At 42.3% G+C, this 13,738-nt stretch overlaps 1 protein-coding gene across 1 annotated transcript in view; it reads left to right on the forward strand.

Annotated features, from left to right (window-relative positions):
* The window catches only part of LOC107121657 (lysosomal acid lipase/cholesteryl ester hydrolase-like), a 33,568-nt gene that overhangs the window by 7,704 nt on the left and 12,126 nt on the right, over window positions 1–13,738 (forward strand). Inside the window, exons 3-5 of the mRNA XM_015424622.1 lie at window positions 1,055–1,172; window positions 3,588–3,786; window positions 12,293–12,402. Of these exons, the coding sequence (XP_015280108.1) occupies window positions 1,055–1,172; window positions 3,588–3,786; window positions 12,293–12,402 (427 nt within the window). The remainder of the gene's footprint in view (window positions 1–1,054; window positions 1,173–3,587; window positions 3,787–12,292; window positions 12,403–13,738) is intronic.

The raw sequence follows: 13,738 nt of genomic DNA on the forward strand, positions 1-13,738 counted from the left end.
GAAACTTTCCCGATGCTTCAGCCTGCCGTTTCCTAGGGGAGGTGCTCCCGCCCCCGAATCTGGCTCTGGGCCACTCTCCTCTGCGCTACCCCCAGCCCCGGCCCGCCGCGATGTCCTTTGAGAGACCGGAGGGAGGGAAGGGGACCAGAAGAGCTGCACGCCCCCCCTACACATACACGCGTGTTCCCACGGCGGCCTCAGGGCCGCTCTCGGCAGGGGCGGGGCTGGGGCCGGGCGGCTTCCTTCGCGGCGGTCCCTTTCCCAAGACTCCCTCCCTCCCTCCCTCCGGCAGAGTCCGTCGCGGCCTGCTGCTGGGCCAACTCCTCCCTGCCCGGGGAGGCAGCCCCGCAAGCGCCAGCTCGGCTCTCTTCTGCGTCAGGCTCCAGAGCGGGCTGTTTGGCCGCCACCCGGGTAAGGCGCTGCTCCGGCCGAGAACTAGCCGCTGCTAACTGCAGGCGTCTTTCCCCTCCCTCCGGCTCTGACAGCCGGCAGGCAGGCAGGACAGCAACTGGGGCGGCCATAACTTGGAGGCTTCGGAGGGCGAGGGGTGGGCAGGGCTTCTGGGGAAATTTTGGGAGGCGCCAGCCCCCAGCCCCCGCGAAGATTACGCCGGTGCCAGGCTTCAAGTAGAGGAGTAGGGAATCAAACCCAGTTCTCCATTGCAAAGTTCGCTGCTTTTAACCACTGCACCATGCTGCAAGTCTAAGGAAATTATAGATGCATGAAGGTCATGTTGTAACTAAGCACAACGTGAAAGTCTGTAGGGTGTTTACTGCTGATGTATTTTTGTAGCACCAGTGATTTTGTGAATTATTTTTATCTTAATGTGAAGGGAGTTTGATCTTAGAATGGCTTATTTATTTATTTAAAGATTCAGCCTATAACATTTTGAGGCCTTGGAGTCAGTAAAAACCTTTAACAATATTCTTGGTCCTGGATATTTTGAGATCACAAAACTGTGAACCAGCTAGTTCTGGCAATTGCCCAAACAAGATAAAAGTAAAGATCTGCTCCCCCCCTCCAGGATTTTGTTTGTTTGTTTATTTCCTTACAGCCTGAAATCATCCAGTTCTGGGGGTATCCCAGCGAACAATATGAAGTGCAGACTGATGATGGCTATTTCCTGCAATTAAACAGAATTCCTTACGGATTACACAGTCCTGGGAAGAAAGGTATTGGTTTAATGAAATTCTAGTGTTTCAAAGTCGATTGAGGGTATGGCTCAGTATCCTCCTTGCTGCTTTAGCTCGGAGAAAGGGCACCAGCAGGATTCACATGCACACCATCTCTGGTGTTATATATCTGCCAATGAAAAGCTAAGGGAGAATGGAATGAACAAGACTGCAGAACTAGCTAGAATAATGAGGAAAGGGGAATAATCTTTTGCTTGTGGCCTCACTTCACCTTCCTTTCTTCTTATGCTTTTGTGTGTGGGAATAGCTGTGTTGGCATGGAAGGCCCATTCAGAGCTGACGCTTCTAACAGGGGTGCCATTTCCTCGTATGAGTTGCCCACACCATCGTACTATGTGTGGTTATACAAGATCACTTAAAAAGAGCCAACCACATATCTCCTTTCTACCTAGGGTTGCCAGGTCCCTTCCTCCTGCAAGCAGAGGAATGGGGGGGCATGTTTGGGGGATAGGCAGGGACATTAGCGGTGCACTGACATCACTTCCGGAAATGACATCATTGCGTCAGCAATGTCGGGGTGACGCTCTACTTTGGAAAAGTCTCTTCAACCTTTCTTCATAAGGAAGGTGCTCCAACCCCCTAATCATCTTGGCTGCTCTTCTCTGTACTATTTCCAGATCTGCAATGCCCTTTTGGAGATACAGTGAACAGAACTGTACACAGTATTCCAAATGAGGCCGCACCATAGATCTATATAGGGACATTATTCTCAATCCCATTCCTAATAATCCCTAACATTGCGTTCACCTTTTTCACCACTGCAGCACACTGGGTTGACAATTTCACTGAGCTATCCACTGCAACCCCATTGATTCCTACTCTTTACTTCCTGTTATTTAACCAGTTTTTATTCCATAAGAGAACGTGTCCTCTTATCCCATGACTCAAACCAGGGGGTGCTTATGCATCCCTAGCTGTGGCTGCTCACTGGCTAACAGGCATTCTTTGAGTTTTGTCCATATTACTCCTAGTTAGCAACCCTTCCTGATCTGGTCTTCACAGTGTGTATGCTAGCAATATTTTATGGGGTCCCTTTGCATTATCCAGTAGTACACAGAGGTATGTTAGACCTCAAAATTAACCAATAATAAGAAATTATTTCTGGCCTAGAATGCACATTGCATTTTAATGTAAGATGATGATGATGATGCCAGCATCTTAGTTAATTATCAAAAACTGTAATGACTATCATGGCATTACATTGTTTTGTAATGAACAGAAGGGAATGGGATTTCCTAACCCCTTCTGGGAATCCATTCTGGAGCCTAGGTGTACTTAGAAAGACAACTCTTGAACTGGCTACAGCAGATCTCACAGATCCGAGCAATGGTAGAACCAGCAGGAAGTGCTGAAAGGAGACAATCTGTGCACAAGTTCATACAGGGAGAGGCAGCCCTCTAAATGTGGAAGGTGGTTTTCATCCAGCCAAAGTCACCATTGCTGATGGAAGAACTTCTCCATCCATGAGATGGGTTGGTGGTGTCTGTGGATTACATTTGGGAATGGTGTTCAAAATAAACTCATAGTAGCAAGACCCTCCACATAAGGGCTTAAATTCCATCCTTGCAGGTTCTCAAACCCACTTACCTGTTGGCAGCTGCTTCTTTGGGGGAGGGGGGAAGAGAGGCCTCCCTCTCTTTCCTCTTCCCAAGACACTGCCATATTCAGGATGCCTCACATCAAAGGTTAATGATGTAATTCACCCAGATTTAGATTTTGAATAAAGGAATTCTGAGTTCAGTGACAACACTAGTCACAGAGCATCACTGCAGGCCATTTTCCAGTCCCAGGCTGTGGTCACACATGCCAGTTGAAGTGGAGGGGGGAAGCGAAGCTATTTCCTCTGAAGAAATATGACACGCAGTTGCAAGATCACACATCCCTTTGTAGCTGCGGGCTCAGCCTGTCACTGTGTGATCAGACTCAACTGCAGGTGTGTCAGGCTCTTTTTGGCCATTTGTTTCCCATGCACATAAACAAGGAATTGCGCCTCCACACTGAGGGCCCCCTATGGAGTACGCGATGATGCGCACACTGCAAAGGGGGGGGGGATGGCACCGAGCCGGGATGGAATGATCAGACTATCCTGATGGCATGAGAGCATGCTTGCGCAATCAGACAGGGGAAAGTCCATCCGTAGCCCATTGGAACCTGTTAGAGCTAGACTTTCCCTGGTGTCTTTTAACCCCGCTTCTGTGGCAGAGCAGCACGGGTTGCCGATGACTGCAGGATGCTTCCCAGATTTTGCTGTTTGATCGCACCCTTTAGATCTGTCAGGCATTCACACCTATGTTGGATCTAAATGTGTGTGTGATTGCAGCCCCAGACATGTAAAAGGTATTAGCAGAGGGACTTTTCTCAGACTATATTATGCTTCCATTCTGTCTTTTTCAGGACATAACCCCGCTGTGCTATTGGTATCTGGTGTGGTTACTGACAGTAAGTGCTGGATTCTAAATCCTCCCAACAACAGTATAGGATTTGCCCTAGCAGATGCTGGCTATGATGTTTGGATGATAAATTGCAGAGGGACCACCTGGTCTAGAAGACACCAGAACTTATCAATTGAGCAAGAAGAATTTTGGGATTTCAGGTGAGTTTGGAGAACAGTCTGGAGGTTGGATAGATTGCAATCTTCTTTCTGAAAGCTACAGCAGTCTTACATTGTTTTATCTTTGAGTCCAGTGGCACCTTTAAGACCAACCATGTTTTATTCAAGGTATAAGCTTTTATGTGCATGCACACTTCTTCAGATACATTGAAATGGAAGTTACCAGTCCATACATATAGCAATCAGCATACAACATAATGAAGATGTGTTTTTTATATACATTTTTATTGTTTTTCTAAAACTACAATACTACAGGGCTGGGGATGGGAACAACCTAAAACTAGAGTACCAAGGATCATTATTACCAAAGTTTGAAATTGTTGATACATCTCTTTTGTCAGAATAGTAAAGTGTGAGAGATAATATTATAAAAATATCAAATTAAAAGGCAAATGATCACAAACATATTTGACTATAGTTGTGCATCTTAATTTTAAAATTATACATTGACAATAAACGCTATAGTGTAAATATTAGTTTGGAGTTATGCGTTGAAATTAAACATCAGGCTATCGAAATTAAGCTATTTTGCATTTTCCTCTCCAAATTAGTTTTTAAATGCTTTGAGGGGTAACAACCCCTAGTTCTGCTTCAAAATCAAAGGGTTTTGCCAGACTAATTGAATTGATATCAGAGTCTTTCCCATCCTTCTTTATCTTCTTCTTCTGCGTCTTTATTCTCCTCCCCTTTCTCAGGTCCCTCTTCTGCTTTCTGTTGTTGCTTCAGGAACATTCACTTTATTTCTTTCTCGCTGAAATTTTGAGTTCCTTTTGCAACATATACAGCTTGTTGCTAAGGTGGTCATCTGGTCAAGTAGAGGGCGTAAAGCTGCAGCAATTGGTTTGGGAAAGTCTGTAGTTGCTTCTGGTCTGGTAGCCGGTGATGATGTGCTGGCCGTTCCTCTTATAAATTTCGTTTTTGGCACCACTTATTCTGCTCACTGCGTCATTGTTTATACAAGAGGAAAGTTTAAAAGTTCTCTGTAAGTCTGGTGATTTATCACTTTTTTGCTGGTCTGCCACACACTCTGTCATAATCTGCTTCCTTCAAGCCACCCTTTCCGTTTCCTGCTTTAAATTCAGTCTTCCCCCTTCCGCTTGTTTGGGGCTTTGGGATGGCTTTGCTGCTAGCGTTTTATCGATTGTTTGTTGGGTCATAACTTCACTTGTGTTTGTACTTGTGTTCATTGCATATGTAGAGAGGATAATTCCTTAGGATCCTTGTGTGCTCTATCCATTGTGTGCCTCTTGATGCCATGCTGGCTACATGCCGCGGGGGCCTTTAAGGGCAAAAAGGTACCTCAATCCTTTGGCTTCCACCATGGGAGAGGCACCTCTCATGCCCCAGGCTACAGCCCCCCTCCAGGGGGCCTATGGGGGTCCAAGATCAACTTGGACCCCCCCCCATCAGCATGTAACATAGTGAAGATGTTTAACAGATGCAAGGACCAAACAGAAATAACAAGCTTGGTTTATATGGTTACCATTTGTTTGGATTTAATACTGGGAGAGAAACATACTGAAGCCAATATATCCGAATTGGAGATCAATGTGTAAATGTAACCTTCTTAATTGTAGAATGCTGAGAGTAATTTTATTATTTTATTAACTGGGACCCTGTTGTTATGCTCCATCTATCTCTTCTCAAGCATGGAGGGAACTAACAGCATCCTTTTCTTTAAGATGGGGTGATTGGTTGTGCAGTGCTATGTCTCCTCTGTCAGTGGGCCAGAGAAATACATTCCAATCTACTATTCCAAATTACGTTACATTCTACTATTCATTGTATTACATTACAATCACTATTCCAATCAACTAGTCCAAGAAATACATGAAAATAAAGAGGATGTATAGCCCTTCTTGGTGAGAATACAGATGTAAGGACTGGATGAGATTAGCATATGTAATGAGATAAGAAACCAATATCCATGTTCAGTCCTGGGTTTTTTGTTCTGAGTGTTATAATATCTTGTAATTTAGCAATTTCCCTTTCCAGTCTGTTCCTGGAGTTCCTTTGCAATAAAACAGCTACTTTGAGGTCACCCACTGAATGTTTTGGAAGGCTGAAGTTTTCTCCTACAGGTGTCTCAGCCTTGTGATTCCTGATTTCAGATTTGTGTCCATATATCCTCTGGCATAGGGTTTGACATGTTTGCCCTATGTAGAGAATGGAAGGGCATTGTTGGCATTTAAGGGCATATACAATGTTAGAAGATGAGCAAGTGAATGAGCCTGAGATGGCATAGTTGATGCTGTTAAGCCCAGTGATCATGTTGTCTTGATGTATGTGGCAGCAAAGTTGGCATCTGGGTTTACTGCAAGCTCCTACCAGTGTCCATGTTCAAGTTAGATGTTGTATTATTGTGGCTAAAATGTTGTTTGAGATTGGAGGGCTGTCTATGTGCAAGAAAAGATTTGCCCCCCAGTGCTTGTGAAACAAAACTGTCATTATTCAGTAGAGGCTGTAAGTCATTGATTGTGTGTTGAATTTTTTTTGAGTTGAGAGCTGTATGTGACTACTAGTAGTGTTCTGTTATTGTCTCTTTTGGGCCTGTCTTGTACCAGGCTTTCTCTAAGTATCCTTCTGGCATTATTAATCTGTTTCTTGGCTTTAGTTTCATAAAGGTTTGTTGTATATCTCTCAAGTGAGGAACTGTAGAATTTGAACAAATGCTGTTGTAGTGTAGAGCCTGACTGTAGATAATAGATTGTTTGGTATGTTTAGGATGGTAGCTGGATGCGTGTAGATATGCGTGTAGAAGGGGAGCAGTGTGTTTGGTATGTTTAGGATAGTAGCTGGATGCGTGGAGATATGCGTGTAGAAGGGGAGCGGTGGCGTAGGCGGTAAAACGCCTGCTGGTAACCCACCGCAGCCAGGGTGAGCTCCTGGCCCTAGTCCCAGCTCCTGCCCACCCAGCGGTCTGAAAGCAATTAATATAAGCGAGTAGATGAATGGGTATCCGCCCTTAGGTGGCAGGGGGCACCCTCCCCATATGGGTGTGTGTGGCAGGAGCAGTAGAAGCGACTGCAGCGGTGGCGGTGATGGTGGAAATGGCGGCGATGGAGTGGCATAGCGTCGGAGCAGTAGAGCGAAGGCAAGTGGAGCGATGGAGGTGGAGACAGAGGCGGAGCTACAGAAGGACGTGGTGATGTGACGCAAGCGCAGCGGAGCCGTACGGATGTGGCTGGGCTGTAAGCCGATACGACCCACATACCAGACGAGCCCGCCGAAAGAAAAAGAGAAAGAAGAAGCCGCCAGACCGGACGACCACACCAGGAACCAAGGGCTGACACCCGAAAGACCTCCCGGGAAGAACAACCAAGAAAAACGGCAAGCTCTGCCATCTGGGTGCCGGTAGGCAGCCCCAACCCCTGTAGACATGTGGCCTTAGCTAGGGATAAATTTGGAACTTGTAAGCCGCTCAGAGACCCTTCGGGGTTGGAGCGGGGTAGAAATCGAAAATATAAATAAATAAATATGTTTGTCAATTGGTAGGTTTCCAGTATAAGGTGGTGGCTATGCGTCCATCGTGTATTTGTCCAGTGGTGTCTACAAAATGTATTCCTTGCATAGGTAGGTTCATTATCAGGTTGATGGTGGGCTGAAAGTCATTGAATGCTTGGTGGAGTGTGTCCAGGGCTTCTTTACCATGTGTCCAGGCAATAAAAATGTCATCAATGTAACACAGGTATAGGAGAAGTATGAGTGGGCAGGAGTTTAGGAAACATTGCTCCAAGTCAGCCATGAAGATATTAGCATACTGTGGTGCCATGTAGGTGCCCATGGCTTAACCATTAATCGGAAGGTACAGGTTGTTACCAAACTTGAAGTAGTTGTGGGTGAGAACAAATTGGCACAGTCTGGTGGCAAGGTCAGCTGTGGTATTTTCAAAAATCATGTTTCTTATGGCTTGTAATCCATCATGTGGGGTGTTGGTGTACAGAGATTCCACATACATGATGGCCAAAAAAGTATTTTCTGGAAAGCTATTCAAATAATGTATTTTCCTCAAGAAATCTGTGGTGTTGCACACATAACTAGGAGCATTAATAGCATAGGGTCTTACAAGAGAGTCCATATATCCAGATACCACCATGGTGATACCTCACCTGAGATCTGCCTATGCCTGAGACAATTGGGCATATGGCAGAACAGGCCTGCTCTAGCCTGCAGGCACTATTTTGCCTTGCCCTCCTAGGTTTTTCTATACCTGGAGAGGCTTTTTTTCACTCTCAGGTAGCTTGCCAACACCACCCGCCCTTTTTCAAGGAATTGTCCTCTGGGAGGGACAGGACTCCCAGCTTCCCTTCCAAGTTCTGAGGTCTTGCCTCTGTGTCTCCTGCTGCCCAATATCTTGTCACCATGGGGGCAATATACTACCTTAGGCACCCCTGGAAGAATAGCCACTTGCCAACTGCCTGCCTCCCCCCCAGGCCCCCTTTTAAAATAGCATGTCCAAGACAGTGGAGATCTATGTGGTACAGAGAACCACTGCCAGTTTCAAAAGTTAGAAAATATTTATTTAAAATAATATGCTTACAAGCATACTTTTAGCACAGCTCCAAACTGAGCAAGGAAATCAAAAAGAAATAGGTGAAAAGCAAATCCTCTGTCCCTCTTGCTATACATGTCCTATCATATGGTTAAATATAGGAGAGACTCGTTAGCTTAGATGTTCTAGTTCTCTACACTGTGTCCATTTCCTTGAAGCTTGTTCCAGCTCTCCCAGGTGAACACATGGTCAATGGTGTTTGTGGGGCCATGAACCATGAACCGGTTCAGTTCACAAACCAGCTTCCTGGTTTGATTCAGTTCATGGTTTGGTTCTTAATTCAGCCACGAGCCACAAACTGAACCTCATTTTCCTGTTTCATGCACATCCCTTCTTCCCAGTCCTCCTGTTCATTGACTGCTGGCCCACTAAGTGCTGGTGGGAGGATTCCCCCCCCCCAAATCACACTGCACTGGCACCAAAACATCACTTCTGGAGAATACCTAGAAGTGCCATCACCAACATGACATTAATCTCTCTCTCTAAGTTGTAAGTAAAACTCTATGATAAAACAATTGAGTTTTGCCCAAATCCTAAAGCTTTACACTGATGTTTCATCGGTGATGTGATGTCACCACCAAGTATTAGTTGGAAGTGACTTTGCAGCATTGGTGTGACATAATACCCCCTCCTCTGCCACCCAGGCCAGCACCCCTAGCCTCCTCTCATACTGTCCTGCTTACTAGTTGACATCCTCTTCTCAAGCCCTCTCTTTCTACCTATGCCTACAGTGGCAACAAGCCTGGCAACAAGATACATGGGTTTTTCAGTGATGGCTTGGTGCTTACTTTACTTTAGGTGCCAGGCCCAAACACTGCTTTTCACCCAGACTTTTAACAAAGGAGTATCATTTTTTTAACATGGTCTGCTCCTAATTTGAAGATTGTGTTATTAATATAATTTTAGACTGCTTTTTGTGCTTTTGTGCCTTGGCTTAGAGCACCAAGGAAGATTCTGCAGAGGAAAGCAATGGCAAAACACCTCTGCTTTTCTTTTGCCTTGAAAGCCCCTTGCCGGGGTCACCATAGGTCAGTTGTGACTTGATGGCACTTGTGCATGTATGCATGCCTTGGTTTGCTTTTAATTGTGGTTTTGATTTTTAAGAAATTGGATTAGATTGTTTTTTAATGTTACTATTGTTATGATTTGCTTTTATGATTTGCTTGGTTTATATTTGTGAGTTGCTTTGAGTAGGAGAGGTGGCATGCAATATAGTTTCCTTTTTCTCTAATATACTGAAAGCATTCATTCTGTTTGAGGATCTGTGCTCCAAAGAGTGACCTAGGTTATAATTTTCTTAAGCCAGTTTTGTAGCTTGATAAATCCTTAGAAACTCTGGGTTTTCCTTTTAAGTTCATTTTTTTCCATTTAAAATTACTACTGAGGTGTGAGTGAAAATACCAGAAAAGTACAAGTCATTTCAGCTCTCATTTGTGCATACATGTGTTACAGTTTTCATGATAGCACAATTTAAAATAAGTGAAGAACAGAAAGTAAATATTTGGAAATTTAAGGCTAATATACCATTAACAGAAAAAGATCAGATGAACCTAAGAAGAGATATAGAAATGTACTTTAGAGAGAATAGGGATTCAGCTATGAAAGAAGTGGTCTGGGACGCGGCCAAAGCAGTTATAAGGGGAGTTTATATAGCTAAAGAAATTAGAATTAGTAGGGATAATAATAAGGAAAGAAATAGGAAAGTAAGCGAAATTAGACAAAAACAAAAGGAACTTCAGGAAAACTATAGTAGCAAGACTCAAGAAATTTTAAAAAGACAAAAAAGATTTAGAGAACTTAGATTCCCTATCTTTCTGGAAAAAAGAAATATTAGTGAAAAATGAATATCAAAGAATTAATATAAATACAATGAAAAGAATGGCAAATTATTTAAAGGCAAGAAAGGAAAAACAAATAATAGGATGTATTAAGGGGGATGGGGAAAAAAGCTTTTCAAAAATATTTACATAAGAGAGGAATTTGCTAAATTTTATCAACAATTATTTAGTTCTGGGGAAAGTCAAAAACTGGATGAACAATTGGACAAGAAATTAACAACAGAACAAAGGGAAAACTTAAATAAAGAAATTACAAGGCAGGAAATAGCAGAAGTAATAAAGAGATTAAAAAACAGGAAATCACCTGGGTTGGATGGATTCACAGTGGAATACTATAAGGAAATGGTGGACCTCCTGATTCCAGAAATGCAAAGTCTATTCAATTATATATTAAAAGGGGGTAAAATGCCAGATTCATGGAAGAAAGCTGAAATTATGCCAATATTAAAACCCCAGAGAGACCCTTTAGACGTAAATTCGTATAGACCAATTAGTTTAATGAACCAAGATTACAAAATCTTCGCAAAAGTGTTAGCTAATAGACTGGAAAATATCCTGCCAAAATTAGTCATGCTATACTTATTCCTGGTACTTCCAATAGAACTTGACCAGAAAGTTATAGGGAAATGGGATTAAAGAATTAAAAGATTGGTGTTGAGTAGAAAAAAAGATTGGTGTTGGGTAGAAAAAAAGCAAGAATATAAAAAAGAAATTGGTATATATGCCCCAAGATGATTTAGGATGGGGACTACCACATTTACAAGCTTATTATGATGCATTTCAGTTGAAGGCATTAATGGAGATGGAATGGAGGACGGAGGATAAATGGGTAAGATTTGAATCTGCAATCAATAAGGGGGTAGGTAGCTATGGAATCTATACTGGAGATTTGCGATAGGGAAAGCAATGGGTCCAAGGAAATCAGCTTTGACGGTTTGGAAGAAGTGCAGGGCGATTCTGTTGCCTCAAACTTCAAAGTGGACCCCACTTAAGTATATTTGGGAGAAGGAGATGAACCCGAAATTTTGGGAACTCCTTAAGGAGGAAGGTATAACTAGAGTCAAGGATATGTATAACCCTCAAGGGACTCTCCTACCACTTCAGGAGTTGAACCAAAAAATAGGGAAAAGGTACTGGCTAAATCTAAGGGGATTATCACATTTAATTAAACAAGATAAGTATATAGAAGCTATAAAAAGGGAAGACAATTTAGAACAGGTATTATATGTGGATGAAATAAGGAAAGGATTAGCAGGGAAAATTTACCTTCAATTGGTGAAAGTTAAGGAGTTTATACTAAGAACCTTAAAATAAATGGAATAAAGAAAACAACTTCTGACGACGTTAACAGGTTAATGGTGAATTTGAAGAAAATTAAATTAGAAAAGTATAGAGAGCTTGAAAGAAAGATAATTTTGAAATGGTATCAAACCCCTGCTCAATTGGCATATATGATTAAAGGTATGAAACCTAACTGTTGGCATTGCAACGCAAAAGAAGGGTGGTATTCTCACCTATGGTGGGAATGCCCAAAGGTTTGAGATTTCTGGGAACAGGTACGGGGAAAGATAGTAGGGTTATGTAAGGTAGATCTTAAAATCGATGGAGATTTATTATTTATGGGCGTACTGGGAAACTAACATCGAGAGACGAAATCAAGACGTTTTTAAAGCAATGTTATTAGCCGCGCATGCTGTGATTGCATATGGTTGGAAGGAGAACTTGAAGTGGTCTTTAGATAGATGGAACAACTATTTATACAAATATATTAAGTCAGATATATTGGAAAGTATTAAACAAGGTAAGGCATGGGATGGAAAGATGAAGGAGATAAAAAACAAATGGTCGGAATACTTTCAATGGGTAAATAATGGAGAAGCCAATTCCGTTATACTGGAAAAAATGGAAAAAATGTGCTCATGGTTAAAAATTTAATTTGAAGTATGTGATGGTCACCTTGTGGGGGGTGGGATATAAAAGGAGGGGAAAGGCATCATAAGAGAACGGGGACTGTATTGTAATGTAATAATAATTTATGATGCAAATAAAAAAGTAATTAAAAAAATTCAGCTCTCATTTGTGCATACATGTGTTACAGTTTTCATGAAATGGGGATTTATGACATTCCAGCAGCGATGAAATTTATCTTGATGAAAACTAAACAGGAGACATTATATTATATTGGCCATTCCCAGGGTGCCTCATTGGGTAAGTTGAAAGGAATATCATGAAATGGGTTTCACTTTTTATGTTTGGCATCCTAACATGTTAAATTCTGCTATTTAAAAAACTAGTAAAAAGAAAATAAAGCTTATGCTCAAAAAGAGATGGCAAGTCTAGGACTGGTTAAATATAAGGCAGGGTGTGGTTACCAACTTCTGGTGTATGTGTGTTTAAATCTCCCTAAAATATAGCTGCTTTCTGGATGGCAAAGATCAACTTCCCTGGAGAAAATGGCTACTTTGGAGGGCAGATTCAATGCCATTGTACCCTCTCCTCCCCAAACTCCATCCTTCCAAGGCTCCACCCCCCACAATTTCCAGGAATTTCCCAATTCAGATTTGGCAACCCTCAGACAGGAGCTGATGATATGATAGGAAGGTCTAAATTTTGAGACCATCTCTCTTCAAAGATTTCCTGGGGGGGGGGTGGGGAGTCTAATACGACTTTCTGAAGTACTGAGCAGGAATTGCAGTTTGAAGGGACTGACATGATTAATCTAAAACGGAATTTTCCAAGGACTAGAACTTCATGCAGGATAAAATACAAAGCTCTCAAGGTAGAGATTCAGAAGTACCAAGCCAACATTAATAGGGAGGGAGGCTACAGAGAAAAGAGCAAAGAAATCACAAAAAAATCTGTAGTCCAAGCACGCTAAATGAATGCAACAATAATTATATGGAAAGCAAAGTCAATAACAATGTCAAACTCATATATATTACTATAGAATTGCAAACATAATAAGGAACAATTATCCAAAAGTGGGTGGTAACAAATTTAAACCCACATCAAGTCACAACACATTTCAAAAGCAGCAGACTTCTTTCATAAATAGAACAAGCTCACAGAGAAAAAAAGTTTATATAAATATCACATGTCCTTGAATTAAAGTCCAAACATCTATATACTGTGGCTTGTAGTAAATGAGGTCCATTCCAACTAGAAACAACACTGTTCCGGATAATATAATCAGTGTTTCAAATCCATTCCTTCATCAGGCACATCAGGAAAGTCTTCATTAAAATACAATGAATACATATGTATAAGGTCCCAATCAAAATATTCCAGTTATGCACAGGTCCATATCTCTTGCAAGTCAGATTTGTTTGTGATTTCTTAACATCTCTCCCTTATTATAAAAGAGTTTTGGGTGCCAGAATTCTAAAATTGGCCCTTTTAGTGTTAGGCCGAAAAAACTGCCACTCGGAAGACACTGGCTGGGTTCATTGGCTGCTTTGTGCAGTCCCGGCCAGCTTTCCAAGGTCATTTACATATGGAAGCTGATTGGACTACACTCCATTCCACACCTCAAACTCACCCCCCC

This window comes from Gekko japonicus, unplaced genomic scaffold (genome assembly GCF_001447785.1).
Source record: "Gekko japonicus isolate JY-2015 unplaced genomic scaffold, Gekko_japonicus_V1.1 scaffold422, whole genome shotgun sequence".
Classification (NCBI taxonomy): domain Eukaryota; kingdom Metazoa; phylum Chordata; class Lepidosauria; order Squamata; family Gekkonidae; genus Gekko; species Gekko japonicus.